The following is a 24,298-nucleotide window of genomic DNA, read 5'->3' on the forward strand; positions in this document are numbered from 1 at the left end:
AGAAAGTAACAAAGGAACTAAAAAGATCTCCTTAAGAAACAGGTGGGAGAAATGTCTGCTAATAAGGCTGAGAAGCTGTAGCCTGAAATAGAGCAGAAGAGTAGGTAGGTGATCTTAAAAATGTCAAGATGCAAGAGAATTTCAAGAAAGGGGAACTGGACTAGGGTATCACATGACACCCCAAAAGATAACATAATCTTATCCATTGGATAGTATTGATAAGGAAGCAATTTCTGAAGGCCTAACTCTTCCAACTGTGTTGGTCTCGGATCATAAATAATGTTGGATGCTGCATTTATTTAGATCAATGTTTCAAAACCTTAGCTCTACATTAAAATCACTTGGGGGAGCTTTTAAAATATAGCATGCTCAACCCTTCCTCAGATAAATTAAATTGTAAATCAGTTAAGAGTCATTGATTTGGACTAGTAGAATACTAATAAGCTGGAGAAAAACATGGAGTAATAGGAAGAGTCTGAACATGAGTTTAAATCCTAGCTCTGCTACTTCTTGGTTATTTGACTTTGGGAAAGGTATTTACCCTAGAACTCTTCATTTCAACAAGAAATAACAGGAAGATAGGCTCACTTAACAATACCAAAGCCCTTAGCAGGATGCCAAGCATATAATGAACACTTAATTCCTTCTGAACCTTCTTTCCTGAAAATGTCAGTCCAAATTCCTAAACTGACAATTTACAATCAAGGACTTTAGAAACTGGCATTATCTAGATCTCTTTCTTCTTTTTGTTCAATTTTTTTGAAGTATATGTATTTACAAATTGATGATCCAGATTCTATGCAGAGTACGTTAAGAAAGCCTTACCCTAGAATGGATTTCAAGTAGGGATAATGATAGTTCATTAGTTTCAGTTCTCACTGGACATCAGAGACTTTTCTCAGCACTTCATTATCATATTCAACAAAAGAGGTTCTATTACTATCCTTATTTTATAAATGAGAAGGTGAACTTGGGAAAGTCAGCTTACCCAGGCATCTCTCTCAGGAGCTTGAGTTCTTAACCACCCTGCTTCATAGCTGTGTATACGCAGAGATGTGGTTAAACAAAGAAATCTAACAGTAGCATGTGAGCACCCTCTTCCACAGAGGCACATGCTCTGACACACTGGAAAAGCACCCCTGTTTCCTTTGCATCTTTGTAACTTTAATGAGAAACTGAGTATAGTAAATCTGGGCCCTCTGCTAAATGGTATTTTGAATATTTCATCATCTTGTTTTCTGGAAGTAATCTGACTAAAAGAATCAAAATATATATGGAAGAGAAGTTGTCTTAAGGGTTCTTGGTGTTTATTCCCAGTTGAGTTGAGTCAAAATGTCTCAACTTGATAACAATTTAGTTTTAATAAATGAACTAGACTCTTAAGGTAGAAAGTATTGCCTCCCATATTTTTACTTGACCATTGTGAGAAGGGATACTGAATAAACACTCTAAATAAAATATATGAAGGAGGCTTTTTTTTTTTTTTTTTAAATTCATTTGACACAGAGAGAGATCACAAGTAGGCACAGAGGCAGACGGGGTGGGGGGAAGCAGGCTCCCTGCTGAGCAGAGAGCCCCATGTGGGGCTCCATCCCAGGACCCTGAGATCATGACCTGAGCCGAAGGCAGAGGCTTAACACTCTGAGCCACCCAGGCACCCCTGGAGGAGGTTTCTTATACATCCACTGTGATTTTGCCACACAGGATTTTACTGCTTAGACTCATTTGCATTTCTTAATATGGGACAGACTTCAATTTTTTTCCCTCAAAAAGCAAAACTAGCTTCTTCCAGAGTTGAAAACACATTCTATTGTTTACACTGACTATTAGATAAGATTTATTTAAATATGAGAGGAGAATTTGGATGGTATATGGCTTATTTTATCCTTTACCAAAAATACATTTTTTCCATCAGAACTCATTTTTATTTAGACAACCTCTGTTCTGTTTTTTTTCTTCTTAAACTTATTATCTATTGATTTACCATATGCTTATAAATTACTGTTTATAACATAATAAAAAGTCCTCATGTAAACAAATCAAAAACTACAAAAGTACTGAAATAGAACCAATGAAAATAAATCATAACATTGAGGGCAAAAAGTAAAATAAAATTGAAATCATCCAGCCTCAGTTTTAAAAAGTCTGGCAGAGTGACAACTAAGCATATACAGTTTTGGGGAGATTTAATATCTCTCTTCATTATTTTTTTTAAAGATTTTATTTATTTATTTGACAGTGAAATCATAAGTAGGCAGAGAAGCAGGCAGAGAGAGAGGAGGAAGCAGGCTCCCCACTGAGAAGAGAGCCCAATATGGGGCTTGATTCCAGGACGCTGGGATCATGACCTGAGCTGAAGGCAGAGGCTTTAACCCACTGAGCCACCCAGGTGCCCCATCCCTCTTCTTTTTCCATATTTGTTAGCTCAAATGAAATTTCTGTTTGGTATTGCATTCAGAACGATTTCCTAGAGAAAACAAGTCTTCAGCTTAAATTTAAATTACATTTGGAATTTTCACATTATCTTTTCATTTTGGAAAATTCTGAAAGTAACTCATAAAGTAAGTGGGTCATCTGAACTATAATTTCCATGCTTATCTCTGTTATCAGAGAATGACTGAATTACTTTGTTAATTTATAATAGTGCTATCCACTTCTTGTATGCAAGAAAAGAAGAAAAAGGAGTGACTCTTACATGTGCCTAACCCAATGGTTCAAGTTAATTAGACTATAATGTGCACATTTTTACTTATACAATATTTTTCATAATAATTATATGCTATGGAGACATCTATTAAAAGCCTAAAGTGATCATTTAAATGCAAAATTCTTGATAGAGCTCCATTATATTTTTCATACTAAATTAACATTACAGGCTTCTAATGGACGCTTTAATTAGGCATTGATGTTATCAGCAATATTTGGCAAAATAAAATCTGTCACTGCGAAATATTCATTAAGTTCAATTTCTGTCAGTCAATATTAAGTATTTTATGAACCTTATGATTTAAGTAAGAAGCTAAAAGCTAAGTGAGAGACTAAAAACCCTTAGACAAACGTCCTTTGTCTGTGCCATTCAAAAATACACGGTCATTAGGTGTCTTTTGTATTTTATAATTGCCAAACAACTGGCTTCTTTTTAGTCACTTATGCTCAGAGACATTCCATTAGAAGGTTGTCCTAATGCTCCACAAGATGAAAAACAAAAGGTCTAAACTAACTGAAGTATACATCACTCGGCAACCAGCTCAAACAAAATGAATATGCGTGTATATTTGCAGGCACCATTTGAAGAAATTCCATGGTTAGTGGGGAGGCAAAAGAGACAACCACAAAGGATCAGGAAGTCCACTGAGATGCTGGGACAGAAAACTCATACACAAAAGACATGAGCCATGCACATGAGGTAAGTAATTTTAGGCTAAGCAGAGCAATGCTGGAAAGAAAGCAGAGATGCTTACCAGTAATTTTCCCATTGGCTTCCAAGGGAGGCTGCCAACTCACGATCACAGTGCGAGGCTTCCCTTCTCGAGTAATGACTGTCAAATCCTTGGGAGCAGAGGTCGGGGCTGCGAGATGAAACAGAGACAAGGCCTTGTCACTGGATGTGAAAGAAAGCAGACATTTATGGGACTTCTAATCATGATGTTGACATTCAGAATCCATCATGCAGTGTACCATGCTGATCTTACCATTCATGATTTATTTCAAGTATTTTAATTAAACAAGCAACCAAACAAATATATAGAAATAAAAGTTTTTCCATGAAAGTTGAGTGACTTCCAAAGGTATAAATAGAGAGAGGAGAGCAGAATATGTATGAATGCGGGGGAGAAAAGTATAATGGATATTTCTAAGCGAGGACCGCACTAAACATGTACAAATCATTATAAAAACAAAGAAATGTACACATACTTCATGAGATTGATGGCTACATGTCTCCCAGAGACACAGTCCTGCTACAACTGTAGGATTTCAAAACAAAAACGTCACCTAATTCTATATTTTCTTAAAAGCAAGAAGAAGGAAAAAAAAAGGAATGAATGTAAATGCAGGTTAAGACATCTTGCTTAGATTCTAGGTATCTCTTAGCAAGAAGGCAAAGGAATATTTGAAAATAGAGAAGGTATGGAATCTGTGAAGGTCTTAATATCAGCCTGGCATGGGAAAGAAGGCACGAGACCTTGGCGGGGGGGAGGGGGGTGCTTAGAGCTTCTTTTCCCACATGTTGTTGAAATGGGCCAGAATTTATCATTCCAAGATAAGCCTCTTTGGCATAAGGGTTATTTTAGGCTGATTATTTTTAAGAAACAGTATACACAGGGAAAGCTCTGAAAACTTAGTAGATGTTACCCTTTTACAAGAGAAATTTTGTATTTATGAGTGTCTCCCTCTCTGTATCAGGAAGAGGAGGTTGATAAAATCTCTAGAAACTCTTATTAGGGAGAAGGTTGGAACTTAAATCTGCCTAATAACAACACCCTTGTCTATTGTGATTTACCTGAAAACCTCCCATAACTGGCTCCCCAAACCTCAGTGTGTTCTTCTGTTTTAAGTTGGAGATTGTATTTAAGGTGATGGCTTGGGCCATTTCAGGGAGTTAATTCTGTTCCTGGGTATCCTCTATGTATAGAGGAGATACACATATTATTAAATTCCTCTTTGTTTTTCTGCTATTGATCTATCTTTTATTATAGTGGGGTCTCAGCCAAGAACCTAAAAGAATAAAGAGAAATTATTTTTCCTCCTACATTGAGCTCAACAAAATTTTAAATATATTTTAAAGGCGGCAGTAAACTGGCCAAGCCAGTCTGGTATCTTTCAGTCTCCTTTAGATGCGTTTTCTCATTGTCTATGCTTTGAAATGCAGTGAGTTTTCCTTCTAGGCAAAGTATAATACTCCAAGTCAATTACTGACAGTCTCTTTTGCTAGGGTTAGGTAGTTTGACATGGGAAATTTTGGAACATGTCTAAGATCTACAGTTGGGTTCTAGAGGAATTTTCAGATCTCTGCACGAGAATATTTGTGTATTACAAGATAGGTATAACTTGGTCTACTTCTGAAGTCTTCACTCTTGCCATTCTCTTTAGCCCTCACATTGACCCTATCATGCAGAATCTGAGCATCCCTACTTCTGTTTCTCTTCCTGCATATAACTTCAAATGGATGAGACACCAAACATTTCCATTGATCATAACATTTTATTTTATTTTTTTTTAAAGATTTTTATTCATTTACTTGACAGAGAGAGATCACAAGTAGGCAGAGACGCAGGCAGAGAGAAAGGAGGAAGCAGGCTCCCTGCTGAGCAGAGAGCCCGATGCGGCACTCGATCCCAGGACTCTGGGATCATGACCTGAGCCGAAGGCAGAGGCTTAACCCATTGAGCCACCCAAGTGCCCCATCATAACATTTTATTTTTAATGCACTGATTCTCAAAGCCACTAGTATTCCACATTAATCAATCATAATTACCTAATCATAATATAATACCCTGACAAGATACTTAATATATTTAAATTAAGGAAAAAAAAAAAGCAGAAGGAACATACATAGGTCCAGTGCAGTTGAATCCTGAGTAAAGAAACTGCATATTATATATTTTTAAAATATTTATTTGACAAACAGAGATCACAAGTAGGCAGAGAGAAAGGTGGGGGTTGGGGGGTGCGGTTAGCAGGCTCTCTGCTGAGTAGGGAGCCTGATGCCGGGCTCCATTCCAGGACCCTGAGATCATGACCTGAGTCAAAGGCAGAGGCTTAACCCACGAAGCCACACAGGCGCCCCATGTATATGGTTTTAGTGAAACAAGAACAAAGACATTCTTGCAGGAAAAGAAGATTTGTTATAGCAAAATGCCAAAGAGGTAATACTACCTTGAGAAGAGTTATTCTCGTAAAGGGTTCATTCAGGATGTTTCCTAAGCCAACAGGAAGGTAAAACATGGTCACAAATTGACTTAGAGTATTAGGCCAAGGATAATAAGGCATTGTCCTATTATGGAAGTAATTAAACGATAATCTATCTTTCTAACTAGTCAGAATATTCTGTTTTCTTTTAATTGGGTTAAAATTCAAAATGACATTTATTTAGAAAATAGTCAAATGGTGATGATTAGATTGCTTCACTAAATCTGTTATGGTATTCAAAAAAGATAAAATGACTTCAGCTTCACCTAGCAAAATAATACACTGAACAGGTGGTTATTTAAAAAAAACCAAAACAATCTAACAACTAATCTATTTTAGGTGGTGTGCACGTTTTTCTTTTTCCTCAAGCCCTGTGAATGTTGGTGAACAGAGATTCTGGTATTGGAATCAATAACTCAAATGTTTAGAATTATTGTATAAACTTCACACTATTTGGAGAGGAAGGAGGCCTTCACGATCTCAGGGCTGCCTACTGAGTCCAGCAGAACGGCTCTGGGCTCTTCCTCTCCCATCTCACAGGTTCTGCCTGGAGGAGACCTTTCAGAAATTCTTCACTGACTACCACTCTTCTTCAGAGTAAATGTAAATAAATGACACATAATAAGAGGAGCACCTTGTAGTGCAGTTGGTTAAGCATCCAACTCTTGGTTTTGGCTCAGTTCATGATCTCGGGGTGGTGGGATCAAAGCCCTAGTAGGGTTCTATGCTCAGCGGGGAACTACTTGAGTTTCTCTCTCTCTCTCTCTCCTGCTGCCCCTCCCCGCTGCCATCTCTCTCTTGCACTGTCCCTCTCTCTCAAATATATATGTATAATCATATTATATATAGATATATATTTGGGGTGCCAGCGTGGCTCAGTTAACTGCCTTTGGCTCAGGTTATGATCTCAGGTCTTGAGATCTCAGCAATGGAGCCCCAAGGAGGGCTGCTCAGCAGGGATTTTGCTTCTCCTTCTCTCTCTGCCCATCCCCCACTGCTCCTGCTCTTTCTTGCTTGCTGGTTCTCTCTCGCTTGTTCTTTCTCTCTCTCAAATAAAAAAAGACTTGGGGAGCCTGGGTGGCTCAGTCAGTTAAGCGGCTGCCTTTGGCTCAGGTCATGATCCCCGGAGTCTGGGATCGAGCCCCGCATTGGGCTCCTTGCTCTGCTGGGAACCTACTTTGTCTCCCTCTGCCTGCTTGCCTGCTGCTCCCCCTGCTTGTGCTCTCTGTCTCACTCTCTCTCTCTGTCTCTGTATCAAATAAATAAAATCTTTTAATAAATAAATAAATAAAGTCTTTAAACAATGTAAATAAATAACAAATAATAAATATCAGGCCCTGGCATTGACTACACTTTCTTTTATAGCCTCATTTCCCTTTGTTGTCTGATGACTACTGCGCTCCACTCCCTCTGAACCACTCCTAAGTGTCTCTAGGAGACATATTTCTGATATTGGCTTGTGTACTTTTGTACAGGCTGCTTTCCTTTGAAGTCCCTGGAATGGGTCCCTGATGATCCACCCAAGCCATTGCTCAATTCTTTTCTTTCATGAAACCTCCCTTGATTTCTCCAGACAGAATTTATCCTTGGATCTGTTTGTTCAGATTCCAACTTGGCCAAAACTCTGCGGTTGTATTTCTTATGTGACTTAGGATTTTTGGCTTTCTTTTTTTTTTTTTTTTTTTTTTTTTTTCTCCTCTGAATGGTGTCAGGCAACCTTCAAGTTTTTTTCTATTTTACTTAACTGGAATAAAATTAAGGATTTATCACCTGGACAGAATGAAATGTTTTATTTCGAGGATTTGTCAACCACTCTTATCTTTATCACAAGCCATTTCAGCACAAATGCGTAACTATGCAGTCCCTTACAGTCTTTATGTTACTGCAGAATTAGAAGCAAACCTAGAATTATTTCATTCACTTCCTTTCCTTCTAACAGCTATAAAGTCTGCAGACACTTGTGAATTACTTCTTGCTTCTCATCATCACCTGGGATCTCATCCACATGCTATTCACACTTCTGTCCAGATCATTATCTGTTTCGACAATCACCTTCCTACTATCCACTCTCTAGCAGTTAATATCTTATTGTCAGCAATGGGTCTCACCGTTGGTGTCCCTACAAGGTTATGCAGTTGATGAGAAATGAATAGGATATATTTATCAAGCCAGGTGTTAGGGCACACTTTATGTTCATGAAAGGGAAAAATGAATGAATTTGCTTGCTTTAAGAGGAAATGACTGCTCCTTCTCTTTTGCTCAGGGAAGACCCAATGTCTTACTGGTTTATGTTTAACTCCTTTCGTCTCCTTTTAAGTAAAAAGGAAGAGCAGGACCCTTATTCTCCCCACAGAGCATAACCCATTCAGCATGTCTTATTTGTCGTAAGAAGCTGTGAGTATCTGGCATTCAGGGCAGAATTCTAAGAGAAAGAGTTAAAATATGTAAACATATAAAATAGAAGATTAAAAAAAGAGGGATGTTGGAATTAAATCAGACAAACTAGAAAACTTCTTATAGAAAGAAGTATCCACAAAAAGATAAAAAATATTAACAGTAAACTCTGAGTTAAGGAAGTAGCTTGGAAGAAATGCACTGCGATACCATGGGACAAATTCCAATGGAATTTTATTGGTACATATTTTTTTACATTTGGAAATGTGTGATGTAGTTTACCCCAAAACAGACTACCATGAAACCAACCAAACACTAGGTTAAACCCTGTATTCTCCAGATGTTGGGATTTCTGTGAACTGTAAAAGCCAAGTGCGCCACGTGTCTGTTAAGGTTATAAATTTAACCTTTATGATCCATAGTAAATGTGACTGGTAAAATTTACAGTGAATTACATTTTCCTGTGATTTGAACTATTTCGAATTGCATGAAGGTTTTCCATGCATTGTCTTATTTCTAAGGAGTGAACAGAACCACCCAGAAACTTCTTCCCAGCTGAGGTTATTTATGGTAAACATCAATGCAGTTATGGTTGTAATGCATCGTATCTAATTTCTTTCCAAAAAAAGTAAATACCCACCATGACTGCTAGTCAAAGCCTCAAATGTTTTGGACAGAGTTCAGTGCATGGATTTCGGCCTTTACTTGAAGGTATCGGAGAAAAGATTTATATTCAGATCTCCCAAGTTAATGTCCAGATTAAAACCAGCACTCAAACCACTGGGGACTCATTTTATTCTTTTCTAGAGTGGGGAGGATAATACTAGATATAAAAGTGCTTTGAACTACAAAGCATAAAATATTTTCTGCTGGATAAGGTATAACTTAGACATCATAGCACATGAATGTTCCAACTTCCACAAAACCTGGGAAACACCATCAAAAGCAGAAATTTGGAAGCAAGGCTCCTTTCACATACCTGCTTCATACGTGGTGGCATGTGCAGTCATGCTCCATGTGCTTGACCTTCTGTTTTTTGTTACCATGACCGAGAACTCATACATCGTGTTGGGTTTGAGGCCCGTTGCTGTGTAACTCAGAGATGTTGTGTCTTCTGACTGTACCAATGGGGAATAAACAAAGAGAAAAGATGAACTCTACCAACTTGCTTAGTCAAAGCATGTAAAGAGACAACCAAATAACAAACAAGGAGTCTATTTCCAAATAGCATAAGACCTAGGACACAGCACTTGCTCTGCTTCCTTTCTGTCAGCTAGTTTACACTGGCTAATTGTAGATCCAAAACACAATGGATCCAATCAGGTGCGGTGTTGTTCAAAGGGGCTGCTAGCTGATCAATTTTCCCAAGGAGGGCAGTAAGCACTGTGTCGGGACCAATTCTGCTTGCTTCTGTCAATTCCATTTTTAAGCTAATCTCCACTGACTTTAACTTTCATTTGTTTGTAATAACCAAAATCTTTTTTTCCAGAAGTTTTAGTTTATATATTTTAAATAGATCATCATGATTATTTTTCACTAGTAATAAAAGCAATTTCTAGAGATCTGCTACTTATGATTTTTAAAAATATTCTTTATAGAACAAACTTTTAGTGTTCCCAGAATCTGTGGGGCTATTATAAAGAAAATAAACAAAAGAAATGTTGAATTGTGTGGTCTTCTTTTTATGCAAAGTTTACATGAAACGCACATTTAAGTATGGTCACTGGAGCAACTGATCAGGGAAGGAACAACAAATTGGATATGTATTAAAAGATTATAATTGTGTTAATATTATTTGTCTTTTGAATTCATTCTTTGTCTTTTGAATAGCAGGTTAAAGATATCTTACTAGAAAACAAAGTATCTATTTCTATAGCAGCTTACTCAAGAGATCAAAATGGTAATGAAGAAAAAAAGAACAGGTTAATCTTCCAGGTTAATGAATATTTTCCATAGAATCAGGCAAATTTTGCCTTATTTATGCCTCTTATAAGTATCAATTTATGCTTGGTATTTAGATCTTGATTCTTTTCCAAAGTTTAATATTTACCCTCACTTTTATATTTATTACATTTTTAAATATCTCTGTTTAGAAAATCAAGGAGAGATCTTTTTCCCTATCTATGTCACACCTATCTCCTCCTATACTACTGTAGTATGGTGTATCTTTTTTATTCTACTATGAATCCTTAGATTATAGCTATGAAAATCCTACACTTCATTACAAAACCAAATAAATATTTAACTGTGCTAATAACATTTTGATGATGTGCCCATCCACCCTATTAAAGTGATGACCTCGTAAACATCTATCAGAAGCTCTTCTTTAAAATAACTGTAAAATGTGGGCCCTAAGTAAATGTAAAAATACTCTGTAGACTCAGGAAAATAGAATTTCATCAAATAAAACACAACATGGGCAGCTAGTATCTGACAGGCTGAAATATAACTTCCAAACCTGTCTTCTTTTACTACCATGAACACCTCTAAGTCTTAGAAATGGAAATAAGGGGAAGACATGGGACAATGAGTATTTTTCAGCTAGGAAGAAAAGATCATACTTTTATAAAACTAGTCTCTTTGAGCATAGACATCACTGGCATTTGGGAGGCTGCTAAGCAACACTGTCCTTGTTTGTGTTTTAGAATGACACTCTTGCATTCTGTAAATGCCAGGAATCCACTGGGTTTTCTCAGGAACCTCATGGAAGGTTATTGTTCAGAATAAATCATTAGCCTAGCAGCACTTTGGAAAATCATGGCCAGTTACTTGAGAGCATACAGTGCAACAGGTACTACCCCACTGAGCCTCAACTTACTCATCCATAAAATGGAGATAACCATAGCACTAACCTCCCAGCATTATTTAAAGTGTCTGTAAAGTAAAACATAGTATCTGGTCCAGGGAATGTATTAAATAAATGTTACCTACAATATTTCATGCATTGTCTAATGTGATATATAACTTTAGGCATGCGTTAACTTCCCTTTTGAATTGAAAATATCTTGAGGTCATGACTGAGTCTTGCACAACTTTGTATATTCTGTAATAGCTATGCTATATCTGGCAAGCACTAGTCAATATTCAGTGAATATATTTCAGATATAAATTTATATAAAACATCATGTGATTAATCATTTCAAAAGAATGTAAATTACAAAAAAAATTTCCTCTTCTGATAAGGAAGATCAAGACAGAGTTTTATATATAAATGTCTGGAATATGGCTTGATTTGGGATTAAATGAAGTATTCCTGTGGGGATAACTTTGGATAAAGACATTAAGTCACCTGAGTTCTAGCTGAAGTTTCATGGGAAATCTTTTCCAAGTTATACAACCTAATGATGTCTTCAAAAAGAAATCTACATACAGGTTTAACTACGGAGACCATTACTTTCTTTATAGTAGGTGTGGATATTCCAATCCTATAGATGAGAAAAATGGAAGTGAGCAAGTTCAGTGACATGACAGGACATAGCAAACCCAACTCCTGCACCTGGGTCATTGGACTTCATGTATTTATTCTTTTCCCCCTCTCTCTTGTATATATTCTGCCTACCGAATAAAACTATGCTTGGATGCTTGGGAGTGAGATGAAATAATAAATAAGAAAGTTGTTTGAGAAGTTCACAGTGTAAAATCAAAGCCTTCTATTACCACTATCTGAAAAATGTAAGCTTATTTGTATTACTTTTTACCACTAACTGGCCATGATTTTCCAAAGTGCTGCTAGGCTAATGATTTATTCTGAACAATAACCTTCCATGAGGTTCCTGAGAAAACCCAGTGGATTCCTGGCATTTACAGAATGCAAGAGTGTCATTCTAAAACACAAACAAGGACCGCTATGTATGGTCTGTATTTATCCTTGCTATCCAACTTACCCCACCCTTTTCTCTAAAACTCTTCATCTCAGGGTAAGGTGTCTGCGAAGGGGGACAGAATGTTAGTAACTGAAAGCCTTAGGTCAGGGAAGATGGTGGGAAGAGGAACATTTAAAATCTAGTTTTTTGTTTGTTTGTTTGTTTTAAAGGTTTTATTTATTTATTTGACAGAGAGATATCACAAGTAGGCAGAGAGGCAGGCAGAGAGAGAGGAAGAAGCAGGCTCCCTGATGAGCAGAGAGCCTGACGCGGGGCTCAATCCCAGGACCCTGGGATCATGACCTGAGCGGAAGGCAGAGGCTTTAACCCACTGAGCCAGCCAGGTGCCCCGTTTTTGTTTTTGTTTTTGTTTTATTCCCAATCTTCAATCCATGACAGAAATCAGCCTCTGGTTACAAGGAATAGTTATTGGGTTGCGTCTTTACAGGCATTCTTTGTGAGACTCAATAATTCCATGTGTGCTGTATTAACTATTCAACTGAAATCATTTGCCTCAAGAAATTCTGGAACTTAAGCCATTCTGCAGAGAACAATCACTGTCCTTCAGAACATTTCACATACTGGCAAAGTACTCATGGCCATTCTGTGAAATGAATGTATTGACAGAGTAGAGCAATTATGAGCATAAAATTTTTAGAGTAGTCTTTTAAAAGTAAACTTAGAATTGGACAATCTGTATATAAAGAGAGCTTTTTTTAAAATGTCCTCATATGTTTCATTGGTTGTCTTATCTGATAATGTTATCTTTATTTATCATTCTGCTGAGCCCTAAATCTAATACTGCAAGGAGATGGATAGGGTACTTAAAACATATGTTATATCAATGATACTATTTGGACTTGCCTGGAGAATTTTTCCAAATACCTGACCTAGCAGGGTGACAGCACCAAAGAAAGCTTTTTAAAATGGTTTCAACTAAAAACTGATTTATGATGAAAAGTGAATTTTACAACACTTAAAAAGTTGAAAGAGACTAAAAGCAGATGCAGCATGCCTACAGGAAGAGAGAGGCAGATTTACAATACTATTGGTGGGATTTTGCTTTAAGTCAGACACTCCCAAAGGAAATTGTCATCCCTGAAATCACCACTGGCTAGAAGCTAAATTAAGCAAGATGGCAGCTTCATGGAGAACACTGCATGAAATATCAGGAGACTCAAATTTTCTCTGAGAGAACCGATCATGTCTTCTCAGATAAGGGGCATCTGAAGGAGCTGGAGTGCCAGGATTGCACTACTGGTTCCTTGGTTATTTTTAGAGCTATCTTTTTCATCCCAAACCATCGTCTTGTGAAGGTTTATGTTTTAAATGTGTTTTCAGATATTATCTCACTTAAATAACTTACAGATTCTTTGAAGTGAATCAGTGGAACTAAGTGTCTTACTCCTTCCAAAATTATAAATAATATGTTAAGCAGCAACAACTAAACTGAGCGCAACTGCCTCTAAAATCTAGCACGGTTCTAGGGACATCGTAGGTACTTGACAGACCCCTGTTAATTTTCTCATTTAGACCACATTTTGTGTATTGTTTGCATACACTAACATTGTGGCAGGCTTAGGAGGTAAGAAAATTGTCCCTGCATACAGCTATTTGCTGGAATTGCTAAGGCTGGCTGACAGAGACTTAAAAGAAGTAAAGACAATGCCTCCAGTATCTGTTTCTACTGAGCTCTTAGCAGGGTTGTAGGAGGACTCAGTGAAAGGGGTTGGTCTAATGCATAATAGTTAAAGGGGAGTGTGCACTATGGTTTTCTTTACCACATGAGTGTGTTTCAAGGCTAACTGAGGAAGTAGATGCTAATGGCTTCGAGTGCTTTCTAAGGACTTTATAACAAAGTCTTCCAGTTGTGTTCCGAGGCATATGCACTATACAATGGGTCTCTGTAACATTAATAGGGTTGCCTTTTGTGTCCCATCTAGATTCCAAATAAAAGGAAAGACACCAACATCTACCCTGAAAAATGAATGTGGATCTCTGCTATTTTCTAAGGAAAATGGCATTCCCTTGTCCAGAATCGAATCATTTACACAAACGCAGCATCTGCTGGCATTTGAGTAACATTCGACATTTCTTGAGGTTGTTCTACCTTGCCTTAGAATTGCTTCCTAAGATACAATTATTCCCATTCTAATTTTAGATATTGAGTTATTAAAATGCTTTGTTTCCCATCTGGTGTCACTGCAGCAAAATGACTCACAACCGTCTAGGAAGCATTTAAAACAAGGTATTAAGCAAATGACAATTCATTTTAAATTTTACACTATCAGTTAGAACTTCACCTTGTATTTCGCATTCGCAGAAAAGCTGGTCCTCCACCGGACAGTGTAAAGTCGCACTTCAGATGTTTTTTGGTTCTTAGGGACAGAGTTGTCTGCCCAGCTGACCCTCACGGCATCGTAGGTAAGAGCCACAGCCTGTACACCTACTGGTGGGAGCATGGGGGTGGAGACATCTGGGACCGAGGTGGGGAAATCATCAAGCAAAGGATAATAATCAACTGGGTCAGTGGGATCTGGGGTTAAAAACCCGCCAAATGAAACAAACAAATAAATGCATAAATAAAAGAGTTAAAAAAAATAAATATCAGTGGTAACACGTCACGATGAGTTAAATGCATGGCAATAATGATGAAAGGGAACATGAGAAGAACAGAAAAAAATACAATTAATTCAATCGGAAAACTCATTAGAAACAGTATTGCTTTATTACAAAAATAACTGACTATTTTCTGTAATTCACTCATTTCCCTATAGTGGTTTTATCAACTCCATTTTGGTGATCACTTCTAGCTATATATCCTAAAAGTCCATTTCTTCTTAGAATGTTGCACATTGTTTTCTAAAAGGTCTAGTATAGAACTTGTCGGTTTTATAACTATACAGATAGCTTAAATACCAAGATCAAAAGGAGCGTCTGGTGTAGTTCCTCCTGGTAAGGAAATAAATGTCTATCCAGTATCTTTTTTTGTTTGTTTGTTTGCTTGTTTATTTTTCTCCTTTTCTATCTTGATTTGTTTCTCTAGTGCTTTCATTAATGCTTAGACTATATCTGCATAGTATTGTTTAGGCAAGAAATAAATAAAAAAGCCCAAAGGGCTCTGTGGTCTACAGCAATCCATCTATGGCTATGATTACATAAAGCTAGCCTGACCAAGTCCATGGTCTGTGTGGCCCAATGATATGTTTGGTAAGTAGGTTTCTCCTAGCACTTGGGGTGGCAGGTTTTCAAAGACTGAAATCCTTAAAGAAAGTATGTAAGTAGCTGTTTTATCCACTTTCCCACAGAGTAATTCACTAAGGCTCTTAAAGCATACCTATATTCTGTATTACTTGTTCCAAAATGTCAAGTTCCATGGGAAGACTTTATGTTATCGACTAGGAAGACAGAATAAACTGTGTGAGGTACACACAGGCTTTGATCCTGATTAACATAATCAGAACCTGCGTGACGACATAATCTAAACCTGCTTTTAGAAAATTCTCTAGAAAAAATTTGTACTCATTTTTATGCTGTGGATATCACTGTCACAAGAGTTTATCTTGTGGCCATAACAAGAGTCCAGTTTTGAGTCCTTTGTAACTAAGACTTTTCAGTTTTTGAAATTTTACCTTTAAATCATGTAATATATATTCTCACTAACAAAGAAAAAAAAGCCCTCAGGCTGGGCATATAATGACATTTGGGGAGCTGACCTGCTAAAATGTAGAGTTTCTGAAGGAGTGTACATAAAGAGTTTATATTTTTAAATAGCCTAGTTCCAAGCACAGCAGATGCTGGCTGGTTTTTGATGATTACTTCACTTTGTCCACTATATTTCAAATGCCTATCCCCTACTTATTACTGTGTTTTCCAATGAATTATTTAGTAGTTTACTGGGCTGTGGTCTTTGGAGCAAAATATAAAACCTGAAAACAAAAACAGAACAAAAGGAAAGGGGAAAAAAAAGAGAAAGAGAGAGAAAGAAAAATGTGTGTTTAAAATTTAATGACAGAGCCCAGGCTTTCTGTATTTCCTTTGATGTGTCTTTTTATTAAGGGCTCCTTTAAACCCAAATGGATTTATGAAATGATGAAGGGGGAGCTGAAGAGCCTCCAGGAGGATCCCAATCAGTCACCAGGTTGGTGCATCGGTGGCAGGTGTTTTGGCCAGACTGAAGCAGGTACTGCCTCCCTTGTTTCTGTTCTTAGCCGACTTTCCAAGAAGAATGTTATACATACAGGAAGACTATTCTGAATCACAGACTTCTTTTTTGACCAACCACATACTGTGCTATACTGTATTTGCTGTTTCTTTGCTTAACCTGGTTTTTAAACCTATATGAATTTCATCCTACACCACAGGTGTCATATATAAGGTTTCAAAAAGTGATTCTACTTGGAGAAATACTAATACTCAATCTGGCTGTTTCTGGATTTTACAATAGTCTATTTTTCATGACCTGTGGAGTTTCTTGAAGTCTCAGCTTCCAGAATGCGTCCCTCAAATTTCAAATTATGTTTGTTAGTAGTTATCTATGGACTTACATAACTTAAGAATTTCTATCTCTGGCTAAGCTTTTCTTGACTTTTTTTTAGTGGATTTGTTTTCAGGAATGGGTTGTCATTTTACTTGCCATCTCCTTTAAATCTGTACTGTCTAATACAAGAGACACTAATCACGTGGATAGTTTACATTTAAATTATTAAAATTAAATGCAATTTAAAAATCATTTCTTCTGTTGCACTAGCCAATTTTAAGCATCCTATGGCCATTTATGCCATCTTGGATAGTATAGATATAGAGCTTTTCCAACAAAGCAGAATGTTCTAGTGGATAGCAAGCACTATTCTAAATACATATATGCTACATGCACTGCTCATTACATTTCTGAGTAGTTAAATTAAAAACTGAGCACAGAAACTGAGTAGTTAAATTATAAGCATTTTTTTTTGTTAGGAAAACATTTCTTGAAAAAAAGACATTTTTGTTGCTAAATAACTTTTTTTTTTTTTTTTTTTTTTTTTTTTTGCAATTTTTAGGTGCCTTACATGTTGTTGATTTGCAGTGGTTATAGTCAAGAGTAAAAACTAAATAAATTAAAAATTAAAAAGAAAATAAAAAACATAGTCTCAAATTTTTTGCTAAAAAGAGAAGCCCATTCAGTTCCTAATAAGTATTTTGGTAGAATTCATGAATTTTCAGTTCACATACTAACATTCCAAACCAGCTTTTAAAAATGATAACATAATTTTACATCTGGATTATACTTCATTCAGACAGTGATAAAACAGTTGAGAATAAGCAAAATCAAGCAACCCACCTCCTTATTCCCCTGCCTTCTCCAAGTTCAAATTGTCTTGTTCTTGCAACAATAAGAACTAGAAAGCTCTACTGCACGAATAAAACTCTTGACATGCTCCTTTGACCCAGTGAAACTTTCCTCTGCTCTCATACTAATATGCTCAGGATGAGATGGGGCCCCAGAGATGAGACCCACTGAAGAGCAGGTGTTAGCGGAAATCATCACGGCCTGATACTTACTCCAGCCTGACGCACTTATTGCCTCCGATTTTTTATTCACTTGATGCTGGCCTCTTCTAAGTCTGCTCATGGGAATACTTGCAGAATTCAGAGACAGAGAATGTCTTCTCTGTGGCACTATGACACATTTACTGATAGAATTTCCCCCAGAACCTTAACCTTTGATTCTATTTATTTGTCCTCTGTTCTCTATGACATGTGGAAACCATAAAATAAGTCTGCCACATCCTTCCCGTTAGAAAGGACTGGCTTTATTCACTCCTCTTCAACCTTGCCCTAGTGACTTGACTTCAGTAAGAAAATGCCTCACATGATTTCCAACTTTTGGTATCCATTCACCCCCCCCAGATGCATTAGGATTAGAGTCCTAGCAGGGAAAAACAGTCTTATGGATCACTGGTGTTTTAGAAACCACTCTGGGAATGCCGTATGCCAAGGATTAAAGAATGACAACAAAAGTGAAGGCAGAAGTTAATGTCCCAAATGGTTCTTTGTGAGCAGCTTATCTTTGGTTCATGTAAACTCTATTTTTGCTACCACTGCTTTTTGCTCAAAATTGATTTTTTTTTTTTTTTTGATCACCTGAGTGTCCCTTCTTTGTGGGCTTTAGTTTTGGCAAGAAAGTAGTGTTTGAAAAGACTAGCCATAGTATAATTTGTGTGGCCTGATCACAATCTCAAGGACACACTGATGAGCAAGTCCTCAACATCTTTTACCACACACAGGAAAGAGATGGCTTACTGGATGCAAATTATGGGAAGGACAAATATAGCTAAAGTGACCTGCTATCTCCCAAAGAACCCTGCTACTGACAGAATAAGAGAATAGGGGGAAGTGAAAATTCTAGATACCCTCCATCATGTTACCTCATGGTTTCCTATTTTTGACCTCCATCTGCCTCATGTATTTAGAGATAATGTGTTTGATAGTAGACATTCTCTCAGGGAATACTTCTTATTTGCCCTTTTCGAGAGACATGGTTCCCTTTGATAACACAATGAGGGAGCCATGCTGTCTCCACAGATAAATGAATACATTGACACATACCCAAAATTTTGCATACCTCTTTAGGCAGATTGTAAACCTTGAAAACAGCAACCAAAGATTCAAGCAAACTCTGGATCAACTTTGCCTCACAAAGAAAATCTGGCTGAAATCAACGAAGTGATGGTATATTTGGAAACCATCATGGGACAACTGGGAATTCACTTTACAACTGTGTATTCGCAAGACAGTCTATGAATGGAGTTTGTGGGTTTGGAAAACAAACTGTACCAAGTTTACATAATTTAAGTGGATCCCACTATTTATTCTATGCTGACTTATTCCTCCTTGTCAGGACTTCATACTCAGGCACCAAGTAGTTTTCCATGTTCTCTATGAAATTCTGCTCTCAGATCCTTTATTCTCATTAAGGTGAAAGTAACTGATGAGTTAAAGGAGCTCTGAGGCTTTTGGGTTTTGAAAGGAGGCAGGATCAAAGAATTCATTAAAAAGATGGACCTCCTGGGTTTTGCTTTCAGACTTCAGACATAAGGCTATTGGGGATGGTTGTGTGACTTTCCAGTGACTCTGAACAGCACTCCAGGGGTGGTATTTATTCTATTTTTGAGTAAGGCAGCCTTGGTCACAAATAGTCTCTGTAAAACTAAATAAATTAATAAATAACTATATAACAATAAACAATAAAATGTCCTGAATCTCACTCCTCTTACCCTTTCCTTCCTGAGTTCCTTGGGCTCTTTTTCTCTCATGTGCTGCCTTTATGGTCCAACTCACATAAGAATTCCCAGAGGTGTAAAACCCTGGAGGGTGCCAGTCCTTTCAATGTCATAGGCTCTGAGAACTGTTGGGGTGACCTATAGGCCTGGCTCAGGAAAAGTCCACCCCTCCGACTCAGACTAGTCCAAACCAGTCCCAGGAGGTAGGTCCTTCCTTGTCAGGTTAGACTGAAGGATCCTCTGTAGAGAAGCAAGTGGCCATTTGGGCATTGGGTGGCTTTTGCACAGAAACGTTCTTGCCTGATTTGCAAGATGAGACAAGGTTGCTCAACAGAATGAAGAGTGGTATTGGGCTACCAAAATATGAGCTGCTGAGATAAGAAAGAGAAGGAGAGATCTATATTCTCTGAATCCACATATTAATTTATAGACTGACTTCCTCTCAGTTTTGTAAACCAAGAAAAAAATGAACTATGTGTGTGTATATGTATACACACATATACACAAATACGTATGCACACATACACACTCAACGCTCAGAACACAACTAAATACATTTTGCTTGTTCGTGTTTTTGTGTTTTTTTTCTGTTGTATTTTGTTTTATTTTTTTATTTTTTTATTTTTTTCCCACCGCAACTCAAACATTGGCTACCTCGTCATAAGATGATGAACTATTTCAGCTTACCTGTTATAGATCTGGTGGTAGCACTTTCATAAAGTGGCACTCCTTCTCCGGCATTGTTAAAAGCTTTTAGGGAGATTACGTAATGGGAGCTGGACTCTGGAGAAAAACAGAAAGAAAATAAACATGCTGATTTATTTAGTGTACTGAAATAGGGTAAACATTTTCCTGCCATAAAACCTAATACAACCTATTAAGTAAGGTATTTAGGAATGAAGAAGTTTGATTCTGGGAGGAAGGGGGCAGTGGTGACAATACAGCTTTTAATCTTCCTAAATCTCCACATAAATAGAGACTGAGTGACTAGATAGACAACCACGAGTATTTGGACAATTATAACAAATGTAGATGAGTTATACTCTCAGACCCTGAAATACAATTGCATGTGGACAAACTATCAACACTTTTAGGACTTGTAAGTTATCAGCATCTGGGTAGGAGAAATCAGAGAGAGGCATCAAACTTGAAAACAGGATAATTCTAAAATAACTATCAACTAATGCTAGAAAATGCAACAGAACAATCTGAGGATGGTATATGTAAAACTCAAAACTACCCTGCAAAATCTCCTTTCCAGGACAGAACCTACACAGGGGACAAACAGCTGGGAACAGACTTAAACCTTGAGCAGACAGAAGCAACAGAAATGAAGGGAAGAGAGTGTCCAGATAAATTCAAAGAGAAAAGTCATGAAAACTTGGAAAACAAGCGGCTGTATAGTTTTTAGTGTGCTTCAGGGGTTGGCCAAATTTTCTTGTAAAGGGCCCAGATCATAAATATTTAGCTCGGCAGCCCACATGTTTTCTGTCATGAACTCACCTGCATTTTTTTGGTGTGTTTACAACTCTTCAAAAGTATAAAAACCATACTTGGTTTAGTGAGGTTCAAACAAAGATAGGACTTGGGCCGCTGTAACCCCCCCCCCCCCCCCCCAGGCTATAGTCTGCTGAGCCCTCAGCTCTGGTCTAATGAAAACAACAGGAGAGGGAGCTCTGTGTATTTAGAAAAGCTATTTGAGCATCTAGGAATGTAGGGAAACAGGTCATGTGAAGGAAAGCAAGCAACAAAAATCTGTTGAGGCTAAATGTCTTACAAAATATACCGAGGAGAATACCATTCCTGTAGACAAACAGAGATAAAAAAATATGCAAGGAAAGTAGATCAAACCTTTGAAATTTATTATTTCAAAATGAGGTAAACAACACTAAGAAAATTAAATGCCAGATATGCAAGAGTAATATAAATGAGCATTAGGAAAAAAACAAAAACAAAACTCAGAAATGAGGTAGTATAACTCAATGCAGGCTAAGTAAAAAAAAAAAAAATCTAAAAAATTAAAGAGTAAAAAGTAAAGAAAATAAAAGGAGTAACTAGAGGAACAAACAAGTATAAGGATAAACAAAACAAAAGGAAATCAAGAGAGAATCAAAGAAAATTGGGGAAAGAGTGACGAATAGAAGAGAAGGAAGGTCTAACTGATGAGTAATAGTTTTCCTTGAGGAGGAAAACCAAAGAAAGGGAACAGAACAAATACCACAGAGTAATTCAAGACATTTTTGCTGAGTTTAAAAAAAAAAAAAAAAAAAAAAAAAAGGGCGCCTGGGTGGCTCAGTGGGTTAAGCCGCTGCCTTCGGCTCAGGTCATGATCTCAGGGTCCTGGGATAGAGGCCCACATCGGGCTCTCTGCTCAGCAGGGAGCCTGCTTCCCTCCCTCTCTCTCTGCCTGCCTCTCTGCCTGCTTGTGATCTCTCTCTGTCAAATAAATAAATAAAATCTTTAAAAAAAAATTTTTTAGGTATCTGGACAGAAAGAATACATGAGTTGAAAAGGGGAAACTTAAATTATGATCTGGCTTTTGGACACCCACATTTTATGCCAGAGGGAGCTGAGGTAATTTATTTGGGATACCCAAGGTAAAAAAAAAAAAAAAAAAGGGGGATTCAAAAGGGGATTTTATAGTTAACAGAAGTTAGTTTAAATAAAAAGGGCACAGCCAAGCTGTTAACATTTAAGCAACCAGGGAGCATTTCTCCCGTGATCCTGAGAACTACAAACCACTGAGAAATGAGCTCCTCGATGACCACGGAAGATAACCCAACAGCAAACTGGTGAAAAACGAATGTTAGGAACTAAGACTAAGTGAGACTTTGTTTTGTAATGGCTACATGGTCTTCTGTTGTAGCTAACCTATAATTGTAAGTCAAAAATAAGGGAGCCTGGGGGTAGTGTGTATGTAAAAATTAATGTTTCAATAGTTATTATGGATGGTGATACTATTATTATTGTTATTCTGAGACTAATGTAACATGGGATAAAGCAAATGAATAATCATGAGAAATAATAATTCTATTATCTCCTGTGTCCTTGAGAACCAGGAGATTAGTGTAGATGGGAGAACATACTGATGTGCAATAGAAGAGGTATGGAAAGTCTCCTGTTCTTAGAATTCAACCAGAAAATCAGTTTCAACTCAAAAGGTATTTTATGTCTGTCCTAGTTCTATCCACTGAAGAAGCCTAGAGACATTGTTAGTAAAAAGGACCCCTAATGCCCAAACTGGGATTTTGGAAAAAAATAAATAAGTAAAATAATTTTTTTTTTCTTTGCAAGAAACAAGGGTTTTTTGTAAAACTGGTCTGAGATAGGACACATATCAATGGATCCTAAAACATCTTGATGTAAGCAGATAGAAAGGAAACAATCAAACACTAATGGGCTCACGACAATGGGTTCAGGAATCAAATCAAAGAGGCTTCCACAGACCAAAGATGAAGACAACCTGAATAAGAGCTGCAATGAGTGGAGACTCAACAAACAAACATGAATGTATGAATTCATAAAGATATTTAAAAAAAAATAAAAGTCAGTCACTTCTGAGGTTGACAGAGAACCAAATCATTATCTTGAAAGCCAGGTAAAAAATCAGACATTTATTATGATTTTCCTAAATAAACTTTTCGGCTGTGTAACCACACAGCATGTGAGGGGAACTGTACCCTTAAAATATTCCAACTAGCAAGTGAAAACTCAATGATAGAATTCAAATATTACTATGTTGCGGCCCCAATGAACAAATGGACCTGGGTATTAAGCACTCATGATTGCTAAGATAAAATGGAGAAACCCTGGCATTATGTGTCTTCTTTTTAAATTTTTTTTAATTTTCATTTTTTAAATTAACATATAATGTATTATTAGCCCCAGCGGTACAGGTCTGTGAATAGTCAGGCTTACACATTTCACAGCACTCACCATAGCACATACCCTCCCCAGTGTCCATAACCCAACCACCCTCTCCCTACCCCGCGGCCCCTCCCACGCCCACCCCCGCAACCCTCAGTTTGTTTTATGAGGGCATGATGTGTCTTCTAAAGAAAGAACACACTCGTTCTAGAGTCTTCCCCAAGGATGGAACCTACTTAGTCTGATCCAAATAACAGTTTGCAGGAAATAGAGCAAAGAAAGAGTTCAAGTCCAACTTACAGTAATTCACTAAGCTATATATTTGTTGCTTGTAGTTTTCTGTATCTGTCTTTTACTTTACAATTAAAAAAGTTTTAAAAATGACTGGATTTATCTCTGACAGCGAATGTTCTTTGAAAATTGATTAGATGGCTTTTTTTTTCATGAGATTTAATGTGACCCAAATATTAGCATTCGAGATATTGACATTCCAAACCACAATGACACGAGAGCCACAATACAGCCCGAGGAATAAAATAAAATTATATTTAATGTTGTCAAAGGGCTTCTATTAAGTGAATTGCTTCTTCTACAAGAGCAGATATTTCTTTATTAATTTTTGCTGTCAACCTAGTTTACCAATAAGAAAGTCATCGGTCTACGAGTGTTAAATGCTCTTGGAGCATATGTAAAAGACAGACCTCTATTGCCAGGTTACAATCATAATTCTGGGCAGAGAAAACAATGAACAATGAAAGACTACATTAAATTAAGTAGTACAGTGTGTGATACAACTTGTGAATGCTATGTGAGCTTAGAGATATGGAAAATTAGTGAGGGACTAGGTCACCTGAGACTTCTTGGCAGATAAGGACTTGGTACAAGGGCTTGAAGGTATGGGCAGGATTTAGAGATAAAAATGATTGGGAGTAGAAAACAATATCAGGGAAATGATGCACGTCAAAAATATAGTCAGATGGGTCAGCAAAAATACTTCTC

The 24,298-nt window shown here is 37.2% G+C and overlaps 1 protein-coding gene across 1 annotated transcript in view; it reads right to left on the minus strand.

Annotated features, from left to right (window-relative positions):
* DCC (DCC netrin 1 receptor) overlaps positions 1-24,298 on the minus strand; it is a 769,602-nt gene that overhangs the window by 109,126 nt on the left and 636,178 nt on the right. The window contains exons 15-18 of the mRNA XM_059139941.1: positions 20,120-20,215; positions 14,471-14,703; positions 9,284-9,422; positions 3,462-3,569 (exon numbers count right to left, since the gene is read on the minus strand). Coding sequence (XP_058995924.1) covers positions 3,462-3,569; positions 9,284-9,422; positions 14,471-14,703; positions 20,120-20,215 — 576 coding nt within the window. The remainder of the gene's footprint in view (positions 1-3,461; positions 3,570-9,283; positions 9,423-14,470; positions 14,704-20,119; positions 20,216-24,298) is intronic.

This window comes from Mustela lutreola, chromosome 11 (assembly GCF_030435805.1).
Source record: "Mustela lutreola isolate mMusLut2 chromosome 11, mMusLut2.pri, whole genome shotgun sequence".
NCBI lineage: Eukaryota > Metazoa > Chordata > Mammalia > Carnivora > Mustelidae > Mustela > Mustela lutreola.